This window comes from Nicotiana attenuata, unplaced genomic scaffold, assembly GCF_001879085.1.
Source record: "Nicotiana attenuata strain UT unplaced genomic scaffold, NIATTr2, whole genome shotgun sequence".
Lineage (NCBI taxonomy): Eukaryota > Viridiplantae > Streptophyta > Magnoliopsida > Solanales > Solanaceae > Nicotiana > Nicotiana attenuata.
The window spans coordinates 108,069-131,460 of NW_017671188.1; the positions used below are offsets into that span (position 1 = coordinate 108,069).

General features: G+C 37.5%; 4 protein-coding genes across 5 annotated transcripts; all 4 read left to right on the forward strand.

The window, feature by feature from the left end:
• Positions 1–905: 905 nt before the first annotated feature.
• On the forward strand, positions 906–3,388 carry LOC109206523 (cytochrome c-type biogenesis CcmH-like mitochondrial protein). The gene is made up of 4 exons (XM_019369343.1): positions 906–1,014; positions 1,245–1,445; positions 2,686–2,817; positions 2,914–3,388. Exons 2-4 carry the CDS (start codon positions 1,302–1,304, stop codon positions 3,112–3,114), a joined length of 477 nt encoding a protein of 158 aa, XP_019224888.1. The 5' UTR covers positions 906–1,014; positions 1,245–1,301; the 3' UTR covers positions 3,115–3,388.
• Positions 3,389–5,140: 1,752 nt separating this feature from the next.
• Positions 5,141–6,774, forward strand: LOC109206519 (protein PLANT CADMIUM RESISTANCE 8-like). The gene is made up of 4 exons (XM_019369339.1): positions 5,141–5,416; positions 5,673–5,744; positions 5,843–6,055; positions 6,466–6,774. The coding sequence occupies exons 1-4, from the start codon at positions 5,245–5,247 to the stop codon at positions 6,546–6,548; spliced, it is 540 nt and encodes a 179-aa protein (XP_019224884.1). The 5' UTR covers positions 5,141–5,244; the 3' UTR covers positions 6,549–6,774.
• Positions 6,775–12,052: 5,278 nt separating this feature from the next.
• On the forward strand, positions 12,053–13,035 carry LOC109206517 (uncharacterized mitochondrial protein AtMg00810-like). The gene is made up of 2 exons (XM_019369336.1): positions 12,053–12,162; positions 12,294–13,035. Exons 1-2 carry the CDS (start codon positions 12,053–12,055, stop codon positions 13,033–13,035), a joined length of 852 nt encoding a protein of 283 aa, XP_019224881.1.
• An 829-nt stretch (positions 13,036–13,864) lies between these two features.
• On the forward strand, positions 13,865–22,041 carry LOC109206524 (malonate--CoA ligase). Of its 2 annotated transcripts, XM_019369345.1 has the most exons (18): positions 14,388–14,470; positions 15,188–15,257; positions 15,388–15,557; positions 15,783–15,956; positions 16,232–16,415; positions 16,516–16,604; positions 17,230–17,299; positions 17,437–17,489; positions 17,593–17,700; positions 18,048–18,146; positions 18,341–18,433; positions 18,539–18,616; positions 18,772–18,876; positions 19,027–19,117; positions 20,464–20,537; positions 20,679–20,858; positions 21,213–21,266; positions 21,563–22,041. In XM_019369345.1, exons 3-18 carry the CDS (start codon positions 15,408–15,410, stop codon positions 21,608–21,610), a joined length of 1,650 nt encoding a protein of 549 aa, XP_019224890.1. In that variant the 5' UTR covers positions 14,388–14,470; positions 15,188–15,257; positions 15,388–15,407; the 3' UTR covers positions 21,611–22,041. The 2 variants fall into 2 exon arrangements, with proteins under 2 accessions (XP_019224889.1, XP_019224890.1); XM_019369344.1 differs by lacking the exon at positions 15,188–15,257 and having other exon boundaries at positions 13,865–14,470.
• The last annotated feature ends 1,351 nt before the right edge of the window (positions 22,042–23,392 follow it).

The following is a 23,392-nucleotide window of genomic DNA, read 5'->3' on the forward strand; positions in this document are numbered from 1 at the left end:
TTTGGCTCAAAGACACTAATCATGAATTCAGAGAGAGTAATTTTTTATGACACAACTTCCCTTTTAAACAATTGTCAGCATCTTTTTTTCTTTTGTTTGACAAGCAACCGGTAGAATAACATGAGATTTATTTGATGTAAATGTTGGGTATATTAATATTTACTCTAGAGTGTAGTGACACATTTTATTTTCTTAGTAAAATGAGCAGACAAACATGACTTTGTGTTAGCAATCCGTGCATAATAAAAGCACACTCGTCTTCATCTCTTCACTTTGGGTAATTTATTGTTAAAATATCATGGTATAGCCACTTTTTACACTGGTCAATGAAAAATAGCCAGCGTTTATCAAGTCAATGAAAAATAGCCACTATTTTGCTGCAACAGGGACCGCGTTCCAGTATTAAATATATGGGAGTTCTGGTGCATTTGTGTACGAACTCCAGCATATTATGCTGGACCGGTATACTTTGCTAACTCCTGTAAAATTTGCGGGAGACTGGAGCACCAGTGCTCCAAACTTCAGTATATTATACTGGACAATTATACTTGCTGGAACTTCCGTAAAATTTGCGGGAGTTCCAGCATAATTATGCTTGAACTCCCGTAAAATTTGCGGGAGTTCCAGCATAGTTATCCTGGAACTCCCGTAAAATTTACGGGAGTTCAAGCATACTTATGCTGGAACTCCCGTAAAATTTGCGGTCGTATTTTTCCGGATTTTGAACAGATTTTCGCTCAGATTTAAAGTTGCTAAATTTCGATGACTTTTGAAACTTGGCTATTTTTCAACGACCAGTGGTAAATCTGGATATTTTTGAATTTCTCCCTAATTTATTGGGCTCAGTTGTTTCGCGTAGGCCCATATATTCTAACAGGCTAGCCTGTGATACAATCTCATTTGGCCCACATAAACTCTATAACTGTCGAACGAAATAGAATTGGGCCACACTTCCACCATCACAGCTCGTGAGTTCGCTCTGATCGCACAGTTCGCAGTGACTCCTCTGCAAAGGTATCAGAATTCTAAAGCATTCTTCCCTTCATTCCCTGTTCGTTCATCTCGCTACTGCTATTACACTTGCTTGGTTGCCACCCTAGAAAAACTACGTGTCCCTAATTAAGTTGTTTTGGTGTAGCCGGGCATATGCATGTAGGGTGTTCGATGAAATGCTTAGCTGAAAATTTAAGTGTTAGACGTCTTGGATTAAGTACTTAAATGGTTTTTCCATAACTTGCTTGCAGCTTTCTTTGGGAAATTTTGGTGTTGAGAGGAAAACTTAACTTATCTGAAGACTATCTATGGAGGGGGAAGAGGATCAGGTGAAGAAGGAGAGGGTGGTAGAGGCAAGAGCAAGAAATATCAGCCACAATGTCAGGTGTACAGAGTGTGGCAGCCAGTCCATTGAAGACTCTCAAGCTGACATTGCCATTCTCCTCAGGAAGGTATCTCTTCTGTCTTACATTTTCACTCATTTGAATCACTAGTTTCCACAACAACTACTATTCTAAGCTAGCTGAGGTCTAATTCTCACTGATAATGTCGCTCCATTAGGCCCTTATCTGTCAAATTTTTAAAAGTTATGTTCTTTATGACCTATTTCCACAGTTCTACCAAAAATAAATTTTTAAAAAAGGTATAATTACGAACTAGCTCTGACCAACATGTGTGTGCTGCTGATGGGTATTTAGGCTAGTCGAGTTCCTGTATCCGGCATTCTGCATATTCCTACTCTCTTGCTGTTATCATTGGCTTTATGTGATGAGGTAATAAATAGGTGTAGAAAGAAAATTCAGCCAGATGCACTTTTTAAAGTTAGTGGATTCAGAGTTCGTGCGTGCAACCTTATATATATAACTCGAGTAGAAGGCAGTGGACGTAAAATTACAACGGTTTGATTAACATAGGTTGATGCAAGATTTAGAGTTAGTTAATTACAAGTTACAATGTTGAGGATACAGAAGATACTTGATAATTTAGGTCTAGACTCTAGTTTCTATGCAGCAATTTACCAATCATTTCGGATAACAGTCAAAGAACAATTTTCAGCATTGTTTCTCCATAGAACTTCACATACGGCCCTTAACAGTAAATAAATTTAAAAAAATCACATACAGTCCATTATACTCCCCTCCAGCCACCATATCCACCTTTATACTTCTCTATTTCATAACAGATAATCAGCCATTTCAGGTAGAAGAAAAGGAAGACAAGACAGTTATGAGCTGCATTCTGTATATCTTACATTACTTTTAATATTTCTTTAATTTATTCTCCTCTTAACAGAAAAATCTTACCAAATATGTGCAGCATTCACTGCTGAATAATAATGACACCCTCTCCACTTCCACTAGTTGTTCATAAACATGAACTTTTATCTGCAGAGTAATGCTATGTGTCTGTATCCATTTATACATATCACCACTACACATAAAGAGACTATATAGGAATCAGTAACTTCTGTGTTCCAGCAAACAGAGTTTATGTTGCTTGATTTTCTCTTTTTGTTCTTTCCCATCAAATTAAAGGTATTTTCCAACTTATGTCTTGCATGTAAATATAGTCTGGACAGTGTTTTTTTATTCTTTTTTTTGGGATAACGCTGAGGGTCTATTGGAAACAGTCTCTCTGCCCTAAGTTATTCCAACTTTTGGACGTGGTTGTTGACTTGGGTCATCTTTTTAGCTAATTCGGGATGAAATTCGAGATGGGAAGTCTGACAAGGAGATCTACAGAAAGCTTGAGGATGATTTTGGTGAGACAGTACTTTATGCCCCAAAATTTGATATGCAGACGTCTGCTTTATGGCTCTCTCCGGTCAGTTAAAGTTTGCTCTCTACCTCTGCTTTGCTCTTTGAAAAATTATATTAATAGACAGAGGCGCTGAAGTTGTTTGAAATTTTTTTCACACAGCTACTAGTTGCTGGGGCTGCTGGAGGCATGTGGGCTTACAAGAAGCACAGGCAGAAGACTAACGTGCACATTATGGTTCTGAATCTCGTTCGAGGATTTCCATTAACACCAAAGGAGAAAGAAACTATGCTTGAGGTCCTCACACCCCCTCCTGGAGGAACTTCGTCCTCCAGTTGGTGGAGAAGATGGCTTCAACAGTGAAAGTTTCTTTAACCTACCATCACTTGTAGTCTATTTTTCTGCTGTAATATCTCAAACTGCCAGCTAGTCGAGGTGCCACCCTATCCATCATTTCGCATTGGCGTGTTTGAATTGGTCATTGTGATTACACATTTTTCCAAGGTTATACCCTGAAATAAGTTATTGATCTTATTGTACAAAAAAGTACAACTTGATCATGAGCTGACTTCACAATAATGCTTCTAACATTATTTTGTGATAGAGTATCTTAGTATATATTATTCCATTTGTCTTCCATTCCTCTCAACTGCAAAATAATCTCCTCTATCAGAAGTTGACTTCTGTACTATAACTAGCATTTAACCACAATCTCTAGATGCTGTTGGACTTTCAACTACCACGGATATATTGAAGTTATTCGCATTCACGCTACGGAGTGTTAGAAAGAAGTTGAAAAAAGAATATTATCGCAGTTTCTTGCCCATCTATAAATTACAAAATGAGCAAAACAAAGACAATTGACTTAATCATACCAACGACTTTCCAGTGCGCACTTGCCCAACAAAAATCGGCTAGTTGCATGTGACCTTAGCCAACTTGGCCTTAAAGCTTATAATAGCATAGTATTGAATTGAATTCAATACAATGGAACCCTTTTTCCAATTCGGTGATTAGATAAAAGTCTAAATGGTAGTATAATAAAGGGGAATGCCATTGACTACAGCGGATTTGAAGTGTCTAATTGATTAGTTTTTCAAAGTCTACGCAAGCTTTCTTCTTGCTTATCAAGTATATGACCAAATCCTTTGATAATAGGTGAATTTGACTATAATCACACCTTAAATAATCACCTTTTTGTGTAGTTTTAATGCTAAAAGTGATGACAAAATGCTCTTATTAGTGTTTTTCACGATTTGTAGGTGATATATGTATAAGGAAGGCTAAGGAGCAGTTTTGGAGTTAAAAGTGATGAAAAAGAGGCCAACTGTGAAATTTCCCAAGTGACCCATGCTAAACAGGCCGAAGATTCAGAATACTGGATCCACCGCGGTTCCACCGCGACCGCGGCAGAACCGCGGTGGGAAGCAGCTGCAGAAGATTGAGAATCCGCGAGGGTGTTTGGCCGCGGTTCTACCGCGACCGCGGCAGAACCGCGGTAGGCGCAGAAAATTCGGGGACCAAAGTGTCAATTACGGGAATTTTAGACCTAAAACCTATTTAAAACACTAGACTTCGCCCAAGAGAGGCATGTATTGATTTTTTAGGTTTCTTAGCAAGGAAAAATATTGTGAGAAAATACTCTAAACATCTTTCTTCTTTTCTTTTGATTTTATGATGAATTCAAGCTTATTTTATTTTCCCATAGCCATGAGTAGCTAAATTCCTTGTCTAAGGCTTTGATGGAACCTATTGGGTGATGAACTTCTTGTTTATGTGAATACAAATTGCTAGTTTAATCTTTATTTGTTCAACTTCGTGTTCGTTGTAGTTAATTGACAGGATACTCAATTAGCTGTGCCTATTTAGTGTGCATAACTTGGAAAAGAGTGCATATTTAGGGTATTGTTGAACAACACCACTCCTAGATTATTAGAGGAATCTATAATTGCGGGTTTAAAGGCGGAATTAGGAATAACGAAGCCTTGGGTGCAATCTAAATTGAATTGTGCTAAATAAAGCAAGCTAGTGTATCTCGGGAGAGTGCAATAGTAGATTACTGTGATTACTCGGGAGAGATTTGCGGTAAGATTAGCGTTCATGATTGATAGAGATGTGTGGGTAAATTTGTATGAGCATAAACAGAAGGGATTCCATCAATAGGGGAAATCATTGTCTTAGCTTTGTCCCATAATTGTTTACAACCTTATTAATTTAGTTACAGCCATTTAGTTACTTGCAAGCTAGTTGTTAAAGAACACTCAACTGAGAATTTGAATATTTGAGAAGCTGGTTCTGAATACTTGGTGGGTCTAAAGATAGCGGTTGATAGGTTAACTCTCTGTGGATTCGACCCTGGGCGTAATACTCGGGTTATATTTGCAACGTCCGCATTGTCCTTTTTATAAGGCATAGTTGGGCATGATCATCCTTCAAAATATATAAGGACTTCATTTCTCTTCTTCTTACTCAGACTCCAAAGCTTAAGATACAATGGGTAGAATTGATTCCTCTAATGAAGTTGAAGATCCTCAGCCAGTGGCCGGTGTGCCAGCTGCCTCCTATCATGCAAAATATCAAGGAGCTGTACACACACCAAAACAAACACTAACAGGAGTTCCGTGGAGCACTGGCTTATTTGATTGTCATTTGGACCAAATTAATGGTAAATTATTTACACTTTCTCCTTTACCATGTATAATCTCAGTGTCAATCAAGTCTTACCATGGAGTAGTGTATCACGTAAAACTTTCACTGTCAGAGGGTGTGATGGAATGATAAGAATTCCTCATCGCTTAACCGGATGTCTCAGTTTGAGTCCTAGGAATGGGGTCCTTTTTGGTAGGAAGCGCTAATTACCCCATAGTGGACTTTTATCTGGCGGAAGTAATAACGATATTAACATTCTTGTTTGTGTGCAGCTACTACGACATCATTTTTACCTTGTTTGACGTTCGGGCAGATAGCTGAAGTTGAAGATGCAGGAGAAACGAGTAACCAAATCATCTTAAATTCCATTTGATTTGTATTCAATTGCCTTGTAAAAGAAGTGTGTAATTAACTCTTTATGATTTTTGGATGGTGGTTGCAGCGTGTCCATTGGGGACTTTTATGTACCTCTTGATGATGCCAGCAGTTTGCTCTCAATGGGTTATGGGCTCCAAGTATAGAACAAAACTGAGGCAAAGGTACAATCTGGTGGAAGCTCCCTATTCAGATGTAGTTTCTCACATCTTTTGTCCATGTTGTTCACTTTGTCAAGAGTTCAGAGAGCTTCGGATTAGGGGCCTTGATCCAGCTCTAGGTATGAAATCATCCTTCCTATTATGGTTCTTTTTAGTCACAGGCCAATCTAGGAACTAGAGTCAGTGAGTACAGAATAAACTATTTTATTACTATATGTATGCACGGAAACAACCTCTGGCAGAAATGCAGGGTAAGACTGCATACTATAGACCCTTATAGTTCGGCCATTCCCCGGATCCCGCGCATAGCGGGAGCTTAGTACATCTGGGTGCCCTTTTTTTTTTTTTTTTTTATATATGTATGCATTTTAAATGTTTTGTTTTGCGTCAGAGTACATGGTTCAAGCCAAAATAACGGGTTCAGTTGAACTCACAAAACCCGCCCTAGATCAGTCTTTGTGCTTATTACAAGTAACATTTTAAAGAGAAGCAAAAAATTTGTAACATGTATGTGTAAAACTTACTGCAGGTTGGAATGGCATACTTGCTCAGCAGCAGTATGGGAACCAACAAATAAATCAAGCTCCCCCAGTACAATCCATGTCCAAGTAAATTGAAGAGTGATTTGTCATTGTTTAATTTAAGTTTGTAGTTTTTAGTTTTTACTCCTTGTTTCCAAAGTTTTCCATGTTTGAAGTTTGCATCCTTTCACATTTGCTATTGTAGTATTTTTCCCATTTCAATTGGATTCTTGATTTTACTGAAAGAAATGCCTCTAGCCCCTATTCGTTGTTTTTGCAAACAAACACTGTTAAATGTACGAGAGCTCTCAACTGAATCCCTTCTCCAAAATATGTATACATTGTACTGTTTCTTTTTGCTTAAATATCCACTGGTTATTGAGCAAAAATCAGACCTTTTGGGCATAATTAGGAAAAGAATAACTCCATTTTTTCATCTTTTCAATTAAACAGCGCATGCAAGAAAAACAGATCACCCTTCCTACATTTATAACAAAAAAGAAATGAAACAGGTGCAAGTGCAACTATCTTCTCTTTCTGCTTAATAAAATGTAGTAGTATCTTTTTACATAGTCAACATGGATTTTTTATTAAGTCAACAATGGATTAAATTCAGCGGTTCGTGCCTGCTAATTGTGACTTGACGTCTTGACCATTAATTATTATTCGAAGAATTACGCCGTGGTCGTCCCAGAAAAAAAAAAGAAAAGGAAATGACAAACACATGTTATGTCCCCGAAAAGGGTAAATGGAAAAGAAATTAAGAAAATTAGCTCCCATTTGATCATGGATTTTGGTTATTTTTCTCAGAAAAAATTTAAAAATATTATTTGTTCATAAAAAATTTTAAAAACTCGTTTAATGCAATTTTTTGTTTCCTCCACTTATAAAACTTTAATATTTTTCAAATATATATATATATATATATAATATATATATATAAAACTTTAACTTCCAAAAATTATTGGCAAAATACATAAGTAGCCACTTGAACTATACACCAAATCCCTGTTACACACTTTGGAACTAAAAGCACCTTACACACCCAACCTTTCTAAAGTGTGTCTAAGAAACACCAATTTTGTTACGTGGCAGGCGCGTGTGTGACAACAAAGATAAGAGCGTGAACCCTTTAAAAAGGCATTCCCAAATCTGTTTAAGTGCCACGTATCAGAATTTTATATATACTCTTTTTTTATTAGTGGGTCCCATAACCCAACCCTCTCCTTCTCTTCTTCTTCCTCGTAACCCCTCCCCGTTTTCTTCTTTGTTTTCTCCCAGCCCCTTCTTCCTTGTTTCATCTTCTTAACATGTAATCTACTAATCTATTAAATCCAATCATAAATAATTAATCAAATAACTTGTTGTAAATTTTCTTTAAGAGTGGCTACAAAAATTATTTTGCTTCTTTTTCTACCATTAAGACCCACTTTACATAAATCGAAAAAAGACTTATTTTTCTTGAAAATAGCTGAAATTATACGATTCTTTAGTTCTATTTCCTTTATCTTCAAGATTCGTTACTATTATGACATGTTTATCATGGAGAAAACATTTTGGTTGGCGATGGAGGAAAACGAGAAGGGTTTAGTAGGTAGAGATTGTGTTTATTGTTGGTGGTGGGGTGGTTCTGAGGGGGTGGTTGGGGCATGAGGGAGTTTGTGTTGACATACACATAGCCCCAGCCCAATAGCTAGTATGTTTAGTATTTCAGTTTTGTATCACTTAGTAAGATAGCCTCTTTTATATTTGATCGTAGAGCCATTCCATGTAAGATATAAATACTGAGGACCATTTTAGAAAGGGCAGATTATTTATTTTAATAAAAAAGATCACATATTTTCCATCATTTCTCTCTCTCTCTCTCTCTCTCTCTCGTTCTCTGAAAATTAGGGTATTTCCACCATGGAAATTCCCTCTTAGCTTCCGCAAATTCAACTGTTAACATGGTATCAGAGCAGGACATGAGTTCCTATCCTCGCTTATCTTCATCCGGTTGTACCCGTATAGTTCGTTGTTTACAATTTTTGGTTTTATTGAAACCCTTGTTTTGATTTGGGGGTTTTCTTCGACTGAGACGAAATTCGATCTGAGCTATGGCTTTCCGAAGGTCTAATGACTGTTCGCTGGTGGCGTTCCTCTGATTTCGACTGATATTCCGTCTTCTTCTTCAGAATTTAGTCTATTTTGAAGGCCTTGTCTTTTTTGGGTAGTGAAAAATGACGGTACTCTCTTCTCTATTCTCTAACTACATGCTTCAATTTCTGGTAAATTTCTACCGTGATTGAGAATTTTGGATACATAATGGCTGATGAATATGTGAATTCCTCTAATCAATCCGATGGTTTCACTATATTCACTTTAGATCCCTCATATCCTCTTTATATTCATCCCTCAGACAATCCTGGCACTCATTTAGTATCTCCTCCTTTTGATGGTACTGGATTTGTTGCCCGGCGTAAAAGTATGCTAGTTTCCCTTTTTGCAAAAAAAAAATTGGACTAATTGATGGTCGTCAGTCTAAACCTTCTAATGACTCACCTTATTATCCCTACTGGGAAAGGTGCAACGATATGGTGGTCGCCTGGATCACTAGTTCCCTTTCTAGAGACATTGCAACCAGTGTTCTAGGTTATGATATTGCAAAAGAGATTTGGTTGGACATAAATGAGAGGTTTGGTTAGTCTAATGGTTCCAAATTCATTCAGATACAAAGGGAAATTGGAACCATTTCCCAGGGTACCTTAGACATAGCCTCTTATTTCACAGAATAGTCTTTGGGATGAGCTTAAGACTGCTTATGTAGGTCCTACATGTTCATGTGGCGCTCTACCCAAATTTCTTGATGAAATAAAACTGTTTTGGTTCTTGGCTGGACTGAATGAGTCATATAACACTGTCAAGAGCAACATCCTCATGATTTCACCACTCTCATTAGCTAGTAAGGTCTATTCCATGTTATAACATGTTGAGAGACAAAGGGAAACATCCCGGCTCTAAAATTTTCCAATGATTCTGTCTCTTTCTCTGCGCCCTCTACTCTTTCAACCTATTCACAAAATCCCAGTGGGCAAATATCATTCAATCAGAAGATCCAATTTGAACCAAAGAAACCTAGACAACCCATGCTATGCAGATACTGGAAAAACCAGGTCATACCATTGAAAAATGCTATAAACTCTATGGGTTTCCTGCTGATTTCAAGTTCACCAAAAATAAGAGATCAGCCTACTGTATTCAAGCTGAAGGTACTACTTCTACCCCATTGGCCTTATCTATGGAACAATTTTCACCGATCAACCATGGATTCACTACAGAACAATATCAACACCTACTTATCCTCTTGAAGCAGTCACACATCTCTTATGGAATCTCAAGTGATTCTCATTCTGGAGACAATCATGCATATGCCCACTTTGCAAGTTTGTTTTGCAGTTCTGTAGTTAAGTCTATGGATTTCCATGCTTGTGCATCTTCACAATTAAATGTTGGTACTTGGATTCTAGACTCAACGGCTACTAACCACATGACATCTCACAAATACCTTCTACACAATCTTCAACCACTAACTATACCTTACTTAATCACTTTACCAAATGGCTATAAAGTAAAAGTTGTATCTATTGAATCTTTACAACTTAGGTCTGATATTGTGTTACACAATGTTCTACTTGTTCCATCTTTTCAGTTCAACTTAATATCAATATATCAACTTCTTTTACAACTTCGTTGTATTGCAGTTCTCGCTACTTCCCATTGCTTTTTACATGGCCCTTCTCTGAAGAGGCCACTAGGAATTGGTAAGGCTGAGAATGGATTGTATTTTCTTCATCTTAATCATAGTACTTTAGTTTCCTCTTTTCCATTTGATGTTTCATGTAATATTTCATCTTATGTTCCTACTGTTTCTCCCGTTTTCAATTCTGTCAATCCCCTTCCCATTAGTCCCTCATGTAATCCATCTGTTGATATTAATAAGACAGATTTATTTTGGCATCAAAGAACGGGTCACATGCCTTTTAATAGAATGAAATCTATTCCTTTTATTTCCTCACAAATTTCTTCTAAACAATCCTTCCTATGTCCTATCTGTCCTATGGCTAGACAACAAAGGTTGCCATTCTCTGATAGCACTACTCATTCTACTGCTCCTTTTCAGTTGATATCTGGGGACCTTATAACACTGCCACATATAATGGTTTTAGATACTTTACTACTTTAGTGGATGATTACTCTAGGGTAACCTGGACTCACCTACTTTCTAGCAAAAGTAATGCCCTGTCTATGCTTAAAGCTTTCACTTCTATGGTACAGACTCATTTCCACACTTCAGTTCAGACCTTCAGGTTTGATAATGCCTTTGAACTAGGTTCCAGTCTAGAATCCAGATCTTTCTTTTCTTCCCAAGGAATCCTACACCAGACCACTATTCCCCACACACCACAACAGAATGGCGTTGTGGAAATGAAACACAAATATCTCTTAGAAACTTTCAGAGCCTTATTATTTCAATCCAACTTGCCTACTAAATTTTGGGGTGATTGTGTTCTTATATCCACTTACCTTATCAGTAGGTTTCCCTCTACTGTTCTTAACAACATATCCCCTTATGAGAAACTACATGGACATTCACCTACTTATGATTATCTTAGATCTTTTGGATGCCTTTATTTTTCTACCTCTCCTAAACATAGTAGAGACAAATTTCAGTCTAGAGTAATCTCTTCCATTTTCCTTGGCTATCCTTGTGGGAAGAAAGGATACAAATTGCTTAATATATCCTCTCAATCTATCTTCTACTCTTAAGATGTTATTTTTCATGAGCATGTCTTCCCCTTCTCCACTAACTCTTGTAATGCTTCCCTTCCTTCCCCTTCCAGTTTTGTTGACATTCCTCCACATAGTACACTACCTGTTGTTTCTCCTGATTCTGCATCTCCACTTGTTTCTCCTCATATTCCTCCTGATTCTGCATCTTCCCATGTTTCTTCTCCTCCTGCTATCCCATCTCCCATTTCTTCCTCTCCTTCTCCTCTTAGTGATGTTCCAGTTTCATTACCACCATCTTCTGCCCCATATACCTCCTATCATCCTCAATCTATTCCTCCTCTTAGAAGGTCCCTTAGAATGTCCCATACACCTCCTCATCTGGCAGACTTTGCTTGTTCTGCCCCTGTATCTACTGCTTCTAAAATGTCCACCACAAACTTGCACTTGCAAGAGCCTCAATGTTATCAACAGGCTGCTTCTAATCCTGCTTGGCAGGAGGCCATGCTAAAGGAATTTCAAGCATTAGAGGCCAACAACACCTGGGATATTGTACCTCTTCCCCCTAACAAAAAGGCTATCTCTTGCAAGCTGGTGTACAAAATCAAATAGAAATCTGCTGGTTCTGTTGAGAGGTACAAGGCAAGGTTGGTCATTAGGGGTGGCACTCAAAAGGAGGGAATTGATTACAATGAGACATACTCCCCGGTTGTCAAGTTTACTACTATCAAATGCCTTCTATGTCTTGCTATAAAGAGAAACTAGATTGTCTATCAACTTGATGTTAATAATGCCTTCCTCCATGGTGATCTCCATGAGGAAGTACACATGAAGGTTCCACCTGGGATGCAGGTTTCCCCTACAGATTCTTCTCCATTCCCTTTGGTTTGCAAGCTCAAAAAGTCTCTATATGGCCTCAAGCAAGCATCCAGACAATGGTTTTCTATATTGTCTAAGGATTTGTCTACAAGAGGCTACATTTCTAGCATGAATGACTACTCACTGTTCACAAAATCTACCTCTACTTCTCTTACAGTTCTAGCAGTGTATGTTGATGATATTTTACTAGTTGGGATGATGTTGAACTAGACAGTGTTAAGTTATTCCTTAACCAACAATTCAAGATAAAGGATTTGGGGACAATCCATTATTTTCTTGGTTTGGAGGTCACTAAATGTCCTGAAGGCTACATCATCAGTCAACAAAAGTTCACAAATGACTTGCTTGCAGAATTCCATTGCCAAAATTTTCCCCCTGTTGTGACTCCTATTGATACTTATGTCAAGTTGCATGTTGACATGGATGCCCCCTTGACTGATCCCATCACATATAGGAGAATTATTGGCAAACTCAACTTTCTCCTACACACAAGGCCTGATATATCTTTTTGTGTCCAACATTTAAGTCAATTTATTCAGGCTCCTCAAGTTCCCCATATGCTTGCTGCCCTTCATGTGTTAAGGTATCTATCTAATGCTCCTGATTTAGAGACCCTTCTCTCTTCCTCTTCTGATGTTTCTCTCAAGGCCTACTCTAATTCTGACTGGGCTACCTGTGCTGAGTCAAGAAGGTCTGTTTCTGATTTTTATGTTACACTTGGTGGTTCTCCAATCTCCTGGAAAAGCAAGAAGCAACCCGATATTTCATTGTCCTCTGCTGAAGCTGAATACAGGGCTCTCAGAAAGGTGGTTATAAAGGTCTCATGGTTGGTCTGGCTACTGGGTGATCTTGGTTTACATGTTTCTGATCTTGTTCCCATCTACTGTGACAACCTTGCTGCTTTACACATTGCCAAGAATCCAATCTTCTAAGAAAGGACAAAGCATATCGAAATTGATTGTCACTATGTGCGTGAAAGTCTCAATTCTGGGCTGATTTCTCTGCATTTTGTGCCCAGTTCTGCCCAGCTTGCTGATATTATGACAAAGCCACTTCCTGGGCATCTCCATCGTTCTTTCCTTGGCAAGCTTGGTATGTTATCACCCCCAAGCTTGAGGGGGGGGGGTGTTGACATACATACAGGCCCAACCCAATAGTTAGCCCAATAGCTAGTATGTTTAGTATTTTCCGTTTTGTATGATTGTATAGCCATTCCATGTAAGTATATAAATATTGAGGACCATTCTAGAAAAGACAGATTATTCATTTTAATAAAAGAGATTAGATGTTTTCCATCATTTCCCTCTCTTTCGTTCTCTGTAAATTTGGGTATTTCCACCATGGAAATTTCCTCGTAGCTTCGTAAATTCAGCTGTTAACAGTTTGAGGTTTGATGAAGAAGAGAAGAAAGGGAGGAAAATGGGTTTGGTGTTGGAGCGTAGATGGAGGAATCTTATTGTTGTGGTGGTTTCTGATTTATTGTAGCCGCCATTGTGTGGTGGCTACTGATTTATGGTGGCTGCCATTGTTATAGCATTGGTTGTAGATACCTTGCAAAAGAGAAAGAGAGGAGAGAAGGTGCCAATGGATATAATTATAAATTTAAGTATTTTTTTTTTTTAAAAATTATTAACACGTGTCATGACCTTATTGATGCGTGATGTTACACATATTCTCAAGAACCGGTCAAGAAAAAAATTGGTGTGTCTTAGATACCCTTTAAAAATGTTGATTGTGTAAGCGTAATTTTCGTTCCCAGAAAATGTGTATTAGGAATTTAGTTTATAGTTAAGGTGGCTACTTATCTATTTTGCCAAAACTATTTTTAACACAGCTTTAAGAATTCCAATTTCAAGTTCATCCCTACGCGAATTCGTAGTTCTTAATAAAGTACTTGGTTGTCTTGTTCGGAGTTCAAATACCAGTTAACCGTATCTGGCAGCACGAGAGATATAACCGGCTAAACCCCCCGCTATTTGCTCTGTTTTCTTCTGCGTACAAAACATTTTGAGGTGTCTCCGATAAAAACCCCAAACCCGACACCGCCGGCGGTAACGATTTTGGACTAATGGAGGAAACAGAAAATTTAGGGGGCCGCCACGTGGAGTAATGACAACCAAAACAGTTGGATGGCCATAAATTGATTACGTTTTTAGGTCGTTCCTTGTTGGGGTTGTTGCTTGTAGTAATAAAACTTGCCAACTAAAAACATGAGCTCATTTAAGTTACTCAACCACTTTCACACCCTCAGGTCGTCTACACCTCTGTTTTACTCTCCATTTCGCTTCACTTTGTCTCTTCGATATTGTTTTTCTTCTCATAAAAACCCTATTTTTCGCTCCTCCCAATCTCGGTTATTCTCTTCCGGTAAGTTTTCGTTCTTGATCGAAGCTTGTCGATTTTAATTCGTATTTTCTGTGTTTACTTCTGTATGTGTATAGATTATCTTAGCCATGTATATGCTATCACCCGATCAAAATGGAGATACTTCAACTGTATGATTTGGTGATTGAAATTTATTGACATTTTTGGGGGTTGGAAAATGGTTTAGGGACCAGAACCCTGAAATTTTCTGAAACTGGCGGAGTGGAATTCAATGAGATTGATTTTCTTGCCGTGTGGTATGGCACTGTTTATCAATTAAGCTTAGACTTTGCTCAAGCAATCTTGGCTACTGAGTTTATTAATTAGTAGTACGAAATGACTAATTTTGCAAACTAGTAAATGAGTCAGAAACATGGAAAAGAAAAAATAGTACGTATTGGCCATTTTCAAAATTTCATGCATTTGATTGGCTCTTTTACTCCCATGAAATTCTTTGAAGATAATATATCTAGTGTTAAGGTTAGACATTTTTTATTGGGATTTTTACACAAATAGCCAGCCATATTTACTGTTTACTTTTTTTTAGCCATATACATAGATTATACATTGACTATACACAATTATATACACACATATATTATACCTCCACCGTCTATTTTTAGTTTAAGTGATTGGATGGACGGCTATTTGAGTTAATTCTTCTTTTTTATTTGATTTTTTTTCCTTCTATTTGATCTCTTAAATGCCTTTGATGACTAGTTGCATCTGGAACAATCTTCTGTATTCTTGGTGTACTTTTGGTATTGTTTGCTGATTATCACACGCAAAGGTACACTATTGACCCAGGATTACCTTGCGTGCTGCATATCTCCTGTTCTTTTGTGCTTCAAAACGTTAGAGATGGCTGATACTGATATGAAAATTTAGATAATTTTCGTTTGCCTACTTTCATATTACAGCTTCAAATATTAGTAGCTATATGGAGCTGGTGAAAGAAGTTGCCAGCAAGGGACCTGAGTCCCAGGAGAATATTGCAATACGAGCTGATGAGAAGAGCTATACTTACCTTCAACTGATATCATCTGCAAGGAGGATATCAAATTTGTTAAGCAACCTGGATCTTAAAATTGTGAGTTTTCACATATTAACTCCTAAATAATTTAAAGCTGCATCTGTCTGCCTTTGGTTATGACTTGAATGGAGATGCTTTCTAGTTTGTTTTAATAGTTGAACATGAATCTTTTTTGCCAGGACACTGTTTTTTCTCCTGTTTACATTGTTCTTCCAATTTCGTAGCAATCTGGATAGTTCCTTCCTGCATTGCCTTACTATTCAAACGCTTCCACCTTTTTAGGGCAATGGCATAAAAAGAAATGTGGATCTTGATGGAGCAAGAGTAGGAATTGTAGCCAAACCCTGTGCTGAGTTTGTAGCTGGAATACTAGGGACTTGGCTAAGTGGAGGTGTTGCAGTCCCTCTTGCGCTAAGCTACCCGGAAACCGAACTGCTACATGTGATGAATGACTCGGTTTGTCCATGAATCTTCTTTCTGTCATTGCTGCTCAGTTTTTCCATGACTCACGAGATATTTGACATGCATAGAAGATGATGCGTTACCCTTTCTCATACTTAACATAAATAATATAGCTTGCATTTGTCTTCTGGTTATTCTTCTAACCTCATACAATTAGGTCATCTACAATCAGGCTTTATATTTTCTTCCACTGCATGAACACAAGGTCCTGGCCACTTATTCTCTTGTTTCATGATTTACAAAAATCCTTGTGCAAATTTGATCTGTAGGACATCTCGGTAATTCTGAGTACTGAAGACCACCAAGACATTATGAACACAATTGCAGTTAAAACTGGTGCCTGTTTGTCTCTTATTCCTCCTATTCCCGATGTCGATTTATCGACCAAGCATGACCCTCCGAAAGATGTGGCGTCTGATGGTCCTAGAAATTTGCCAGAAATGACAAACTGTGGTGAGATAAAGGAACTGTTATGTGTCTTTTGATATGGTTGTTTATTTCTGCATTGAGATTGTTAGAGCTCATCAACAATCCTTTTAATGTTACCTTGCAGGTGAGGATCCAGCTATGATCTTGTACACCAGTGGTACAACAGGGAAACCAAAAGGAGTAGTCCATACACACAAAGGAATTTTAGCTCAGGTTCTTGTCTGTTCTAGATTTTATGTTCTGTATTCTGGTCCTATTAGGAAGTTGTGATAAAGACGACTTTTAAGTTCTTTCTGCCTGGTTGTTTTTTATTAACTTACCTGATGGGAGTGATAACTTAGGTGGATATCTGATGATACTTAAAGTTGGATAAACGGTCTGACTATGCATATATTTAATCTGCTTCTCTGTTACATTTTGCGTTCATGTTCTGTTGGCAATTTGATATGCTATAAATTAAGGCCCAGTAGATGCCATGCCTACAAGAGAGCTTGGTCATGGCTGGTAAATTACACAACTTGCTTTGGATTTTCTTGATCTTCTGTAGTTAGAAAATTTCTATCTAATCTATCATTTCTTAGGATCAAATATTCTGATTATTCTTGTGTCAGTGCATCTATTGCTGAGAGATGATAGTAAACACTTGTTACCACCTAGGATTAATTACGATGAAGAGTTTATGATCTCTCTGACTTGCATAACTAATCTTTTCTTTTCAACTGTCAGTAACTTGGGAGGTTGAAGGTTCTCTTGATTGGAAGTTATTAGTTACTAGAAAGTCAACCTTACGGATCTCAGATTTCTGGAAGTTAACTATTTCCGTCTTTAACTGTTTCAGATTCAAATTTTAGCAGAGGCATGGGAGTACACGTCCAAGGACCAATTTCTGCACTGTTTGCCACTTCATCATATCCTCAGCTGCATTATTTTTTTCTCGGAGATGTTCTGTTGGTGTTTCATTCCTTTGCATTGTTATTTATCTAATGGGATATAAATAATATGATGGAAAGTCTTATATTTTTCTGATCCTTAACTTGTACCTTACATGTGCATGGGCTCTTCAATGCATTACTTGCCCCTCTTTATGCTGGTTCCACGGTAATTACTAAAAGAGAGTTCACAACATCAAACTTATTTCTCCAGCAGCATATGTGCCGTTTGGACAGGATTTTCATGCTACTGCATCTGCTTTTCTTTTAAGGTCGACTTTATGCCAAAATTCAGTGTGAGGGGGATTTGGCAGAAATGGCGTGAATCTTATCCTACAGATGGGACTAAAACTGATAATGCTATAACAGTGTTCACTGGAGTAAGTCGTTCTTTTACTCAATATAGTTTCGTTGAATAAAAATAATGAAATATGGTTGCCATGGGTTGTCATGTTACTTATCTGGTACATTGTTTACAATAAAACCTCTATGTAATATCAGATCTCCAAAGTGTTCATGATTTTGTGGCCATAGCTTGGAGCCTAGGATACATTTTATATACTCGGCTAGGAAATACTAACAACATAGTGTCTACTAACAGCTTTCATTTTTCACAACCACCTTCCCTCCCCCTCCGGCACGCATGCCTGCCAATCCCCTTTTATGATATGTAATTTAGGTTGTTTGTTTTTATTTTACCTTATTCTAAAATTCTCTCATCGAATAGGTTCCTACTATGTATACACGATTAATACAAGGTTATGAAGCGATGGATCCAGAACTGAAAGCAGCCTCTGCTTCAGCATCAAGGCACTTGCGTCTTATGGTAAGAAACTCGGTTCCCCTCGGCTGTTACGTATTTGGATAGACCATACAAAACAGAATTAGGACCCTATCGTGTGTGATGACTAGAATTGCCCTTTGTTATTTATTTCCTTTTTTCGCTTTTGAAATTTCAGAATGTAAATCCACTGTATTCCAGTTCTTGGAAATGACTGAATAATTGGTTTGTGTTTCCAGATGTGCGGCTCCTCTGCACTTCCTTTGCCCGTCATGCAGCAGTGGGAAACAATTACAGGTCATCGACTATTAGAACGTTATGGCATGACAGAGGTATCTGTTTTCTTCATAGCCACTTAATTTGATCTGTAGGCGGCTCACTACTTTATTGCTCGTTAATTCATTTCCATCTTTATGTGAACGGCCAATTGTGTCTAGTTTGTGATGGCAATATCTAATCCCATTAAAGGCAAACGCAAAGGAGGTACTGTTGGCAAGCCCTTTACAGGTGTCCAGGTTGGTGAATTCTTTCTTTTATGGTATTCAACATCTAACATATTGCTTCACCAAGTTAATATACAGTCTGTGAATAGTGTTATCCAACTTCTTATTGTTGTAACTGCTGTGGTTAATTAACTTCAAATATTCTGTCATTTACTGGTTTCTGATAGGCCAAGATCCTTTTGGATGATGAGAGTGGTAGTGATAAAACAGGAGTAGGGGAGCTTTGCATTAGGAGCCCTTCATTGTTCAAAGAATATTGGAGACTACCTGAGGTAATCACAATACATTCGATAGCACCATCCCCAACCATTTCCTGTTTTGTTGGCATGCAAGGCAAAAAACCTTTTTTCTTAAGAAATTGATGACCTCTAACATCATTTTTTGGTCTTTGAAAATCTCTCACCCATCTGGTGAATTACTAGGTAACCAAGCAATCATTTACTGATGATGGATTCTTCAAGACTGGAGATGCTGTTACAGTGGATGAAGATGGATATTACATCATTTTGGGACGTAAGTTTATTAGATATTCTTCGCATGGTATACTTGTTTGAATTGGATATTGGATAATTTTTTAGTACCGATCAATATTCTGTCTATCATCTCCCATTATGATTTCATCAATTAAATGAGGTTATGGCAGCTTTTGGGAAAGCGTATTCTTGCCTCTATCCCTTTCCGAATTTCTTACTTGAGGATAATTCTTTCCATGACTGCTTTCTCAAAGCAGCTGAGCTTAAGATCTAACACCTAGGGCGTGTTTTTGGTATAAAGGAAAATATTTTCCAAGAAAATGTTCTCTTCGAAAACAAGTAGTAATCTTATTCGTTTTTCGGTGTTTGGTACGCAAATTAAGGAAAATAACTTCTCAAAAGTATTCATAAATAATTTAGATACAATAAACATGAATCCATAAACTTTCGAACCAACAACCTTCCGAACCCACAAATTTCATAAACTTCCGAACCGCTAAACTTTCGAAACCGCGAACTTTATAATTTCTAAACCCGTAAACTTCCAAACACATAAACCTCCAAACTCATAACTTTGGAACTTGTAAAATTTCGAACCTATAAACCGAAAGATGGAAAAATTAATACTGAAAATATATAAAAAAAATATTTTTTTTCCGGAGGGGAGTGGGTGGGTGGGGATAGCAGAGTGGGTGGTGACGAAAAAAAACTGAAATTTGAAAGAAAAAAAACCATTTTGAAGAGAGGGGATGGCGTGGGGTGGGGTGGGGTGGGGTTGGGTGTCGGATGGGTTGGTGAGGGTGGGGAAGATTGAGAAGGAGTTTTGGAAAATGTTTTCCCTTCTCTTAATAAGGAAAACGTTTTCCTCCAATTGGAGGAAAACGTTTTCCGAAACATTTAAGCCAACCAAACATGGAAAAATTGGAAAATATTTTTCGAAAAATGTTTTTCTTCATACCAAACACGCCCCTAGTTTCTTTGATTTGGTAAATATCTAGTAATTGAAGATTGTCTCAAACTGGAAAAGTATGCTTCTATGCACCTTGTAGAATTTCCACTAAGTCTTTTAGAAATTACAACGCTCTGATAGTTTCTTCATTTTCTAATTGTGTAAAAGTGAGAAAAAGAAAATATAACTGAGAAACCCTCGAGGGCCAGTGAGGTCTTTCAGAGAGTTATATCTTCAAATATACAGTCGACTCTTCCATTAGAAATGTCTTTGAAGATGATAGACTTTTTAGCGAAATGGAAGCATTAAGCTATATAACAGTTTGATGTTTATCAACCAGTTTATTTTCCAATCCTAAAAGCATCGACATAATAATGTCTTTCGCTATTGAACTGTATTTATTTGAGGAAAAAATGTTCATTGTTTTCTTTTATCAGGGACCAATGCTGATATTATGAAGGTCGGTGGATACAAGTTATCAGCATTGGAAATTGAAGCAGTACTGTTGGAGGTAGCCTTTTGTCCATCTACGATATAAACTGCTCTTCGAAATTTCCTTTCATTAGATTTTTTTCCTCGGAAACGTCTGTCTGAAAAATTGATTCTGACTGCCAGCATATTTATTCGGAGTTAACACATTTCCTTTCCACAGCATCCAGCTATATCAGAATGCTGTGTGTTAGGATTACCTGACAAAGACTATGGTGAAGTGGTGTGTGCAATTGTTATTCCTGACACCGAGCTCAAAAGAAAGCGAGATGAGGAATTAAAACCTGCTCTAAGTTTGCAAGAACTTTCAGATTGGGCAAAAGAGAGACTTGCTCCTTATAAGGTATTTCTCCTTGTTTTGTGAAGTACTATCCCCCTGAGCTTAAAAATTACTCTTCCATATTTTAGATAAAGGAATTTAACACAAAATCCTTATGCAAGAACTCGTCATCTTAGACACATAATTGCCCTTGTTTGGTGAGTGTTAGTGACATGGATCAGAAAGAGAGGAGAATGAGTGAAATTACATGGCCTAGGGATAAGGAATATGTGCTCTTACTCTGTTCGTAATGTTTTACTATTGCTTGGGACAAAAAAGTATTGTTTTGTGATTTGGTTCTTTTGCAAGACAATGCGGCATACAGAGTACCAAGATATGCCTGCTAAACTAATTCTTGTCATTCAACCTATGTTACAGATACCTAGTCGTCTGTTTGTGTGGGACTCATTGCCTCGCAATGCTATGGGGAAGGTGAGTTGTTCTGAACCTTGCTAACCTCCAAACCTGATGCATGCACTAAACCAAAAGTGTGTCTTTTTCATAAACTTTATCACTTACTTGTAGTTAATTAATGGAGTATATAATATTATCTCAATTTATCACTTAACTTTGGTAAATTAACATAATTCATGCACCTGGTTTGCATAAGTTTTTTCCGTTGAAAGAACGATTATCTCGCTTATATTTGTGTGCATCCACAAGTTCCTAGCTTTAAGAAACTCATTTCAGGTCTGTGCTCTCCTGTCCCCTTTTCTCCGTTATTGTAGGTAAACAAAAAGGAGCTGAAGAGAAAGCTGGCTGATGATCCAAAATAAGTTTAAAGGTCTGCTTAGAGGTCGAGAATGGAATATATTGGAAGGCAAATAAATGTGCTGTAGGACGGAGGTAATTATCAGTCAGCCACAATCCGCATATCTTCTTCCTTTAGTTATTGCACTCGGGCGCCACCAGGGGAAGACTCAATTCTCATTCAATTTTTTTTTCTTTCTTTGTAATATTAATAGTCCAGATATGGGAGTAGATTGGAGTACCGTTCTGCACGAAATTGTAGTCATAAATATTGGAGAGTAACTCTCAGATGTTATGATTCTTCAATTAGGAAAGCGATACATGTATGTAGTGTAGAATTAGTCAATCCATGAACCTCGCCAATTCTCTGTTTTTTCTTTTCTTTTCTGGGGACGCGTAGGCATACAGTGATAACTTGTGAATCTGAATAGAATCCAAAATGTCTTATGGTTGCTAATTATTTTTCTTCGAGTAATAGCCCGTTTGGCCAAGCTGCAAAAATCAGCTTATTTTGAGAAGTGCTTTTTTTCAAAAGTGCTTTTCTCAAAAGTACGCTTTTCTCAAAAGTACTTTTGGTGAGAAGCCGTTTGTGTTTGGCTAATTAGTTTGAAAAGCACTTCTGAGCAGCAATTAGTGTTTGGCCAAGCTTTAAAAAACTGCTTCTAAGTGTATTTTTCTCAAAAGTGCTTCTCTAAAAAGTGCTTTTGGAGTAGAAATTACTTTTTTACTGTCTTCNAAATTGCTTCTGCTTCTCCTCAAAAGCACTTTTTTTCCTTCCAAAAGCTTGGCCAAACACCTCAATTTTTTGGCCAAAAATGCTTTTGGCCAAAAAAAAGCACTTTTAGCCAAAAAGAAGCTTGGCCAAACAAGCTATAAGCCGTGGAAGTAACCTTGAAGCATTTAAGCTTCATGTTTAGTTCTAACAAAAAGATTTATTTTGTAATTTCTTATTGTTCGGCTAAGTCTTGTTTGAAGCCATATCCAGGGTATACGTGGTATATTTTTCAATTTCAGCTTCTATCTTCGAAGGCAAGCCTTGACGTAACTGGTAAAGTTGCTGTCATGTGATCAGAGATCACGGGTTCGAGCCGTGAAAATAGCGTCTTGCAGCAATGCAGGGTAAGGCTGCTTACAATATGTAGGGAAATGACACCGGAAAACAACGATAATAGAAACACGAATTGGCTTGAGTCGTGCTGGGCACTGTCCTAAGAAACTATTTCAGCAATGTGAAATATTTCCTCATGATTAAACAAGCCCATCTCTATTTATTCAGAGGATACAGGAATCAGAAAGAAAAATAAAGGAAGGAAAGAAAAGAGGCGTAATGGAGAGAGGAAGTAGAAATAAGAAGCATTTCTTGTGTTTCTTCATCAGGGATTAAATATAGACAAGTGTTCATACACATAATTCGAGTCAAACTGAGAAAAAAAAATTCGAATGTGGTTTAGTTTGATTTAGTTTGGTGTTAGAAAAGAATACCCGACCATAATTCGTTTGGTTTGGCTTTAACTAAATAAAGTCAAACCGAAACCAAACCAACCCTACATACATATATAGAAATTTTAGATATATTTAATATACTAGTCTTAGTGTACGCGCGTTGCGTGTGTACTTTGTATAAATGAGAAAAAACTTTTTAAAATAGCATAATTAATTATTTTAAAGATATATTTGTGTTACATCTCTTTATTTTCACTATCTTGATGCGGTTCTGAAGCCAAAGAATTTGATTGCTTGCGATCTTAGATAATGAGGATAATGATCGTCGAGTGAACCTCTATAAGAAGTTAAAATAATTCTTTCAT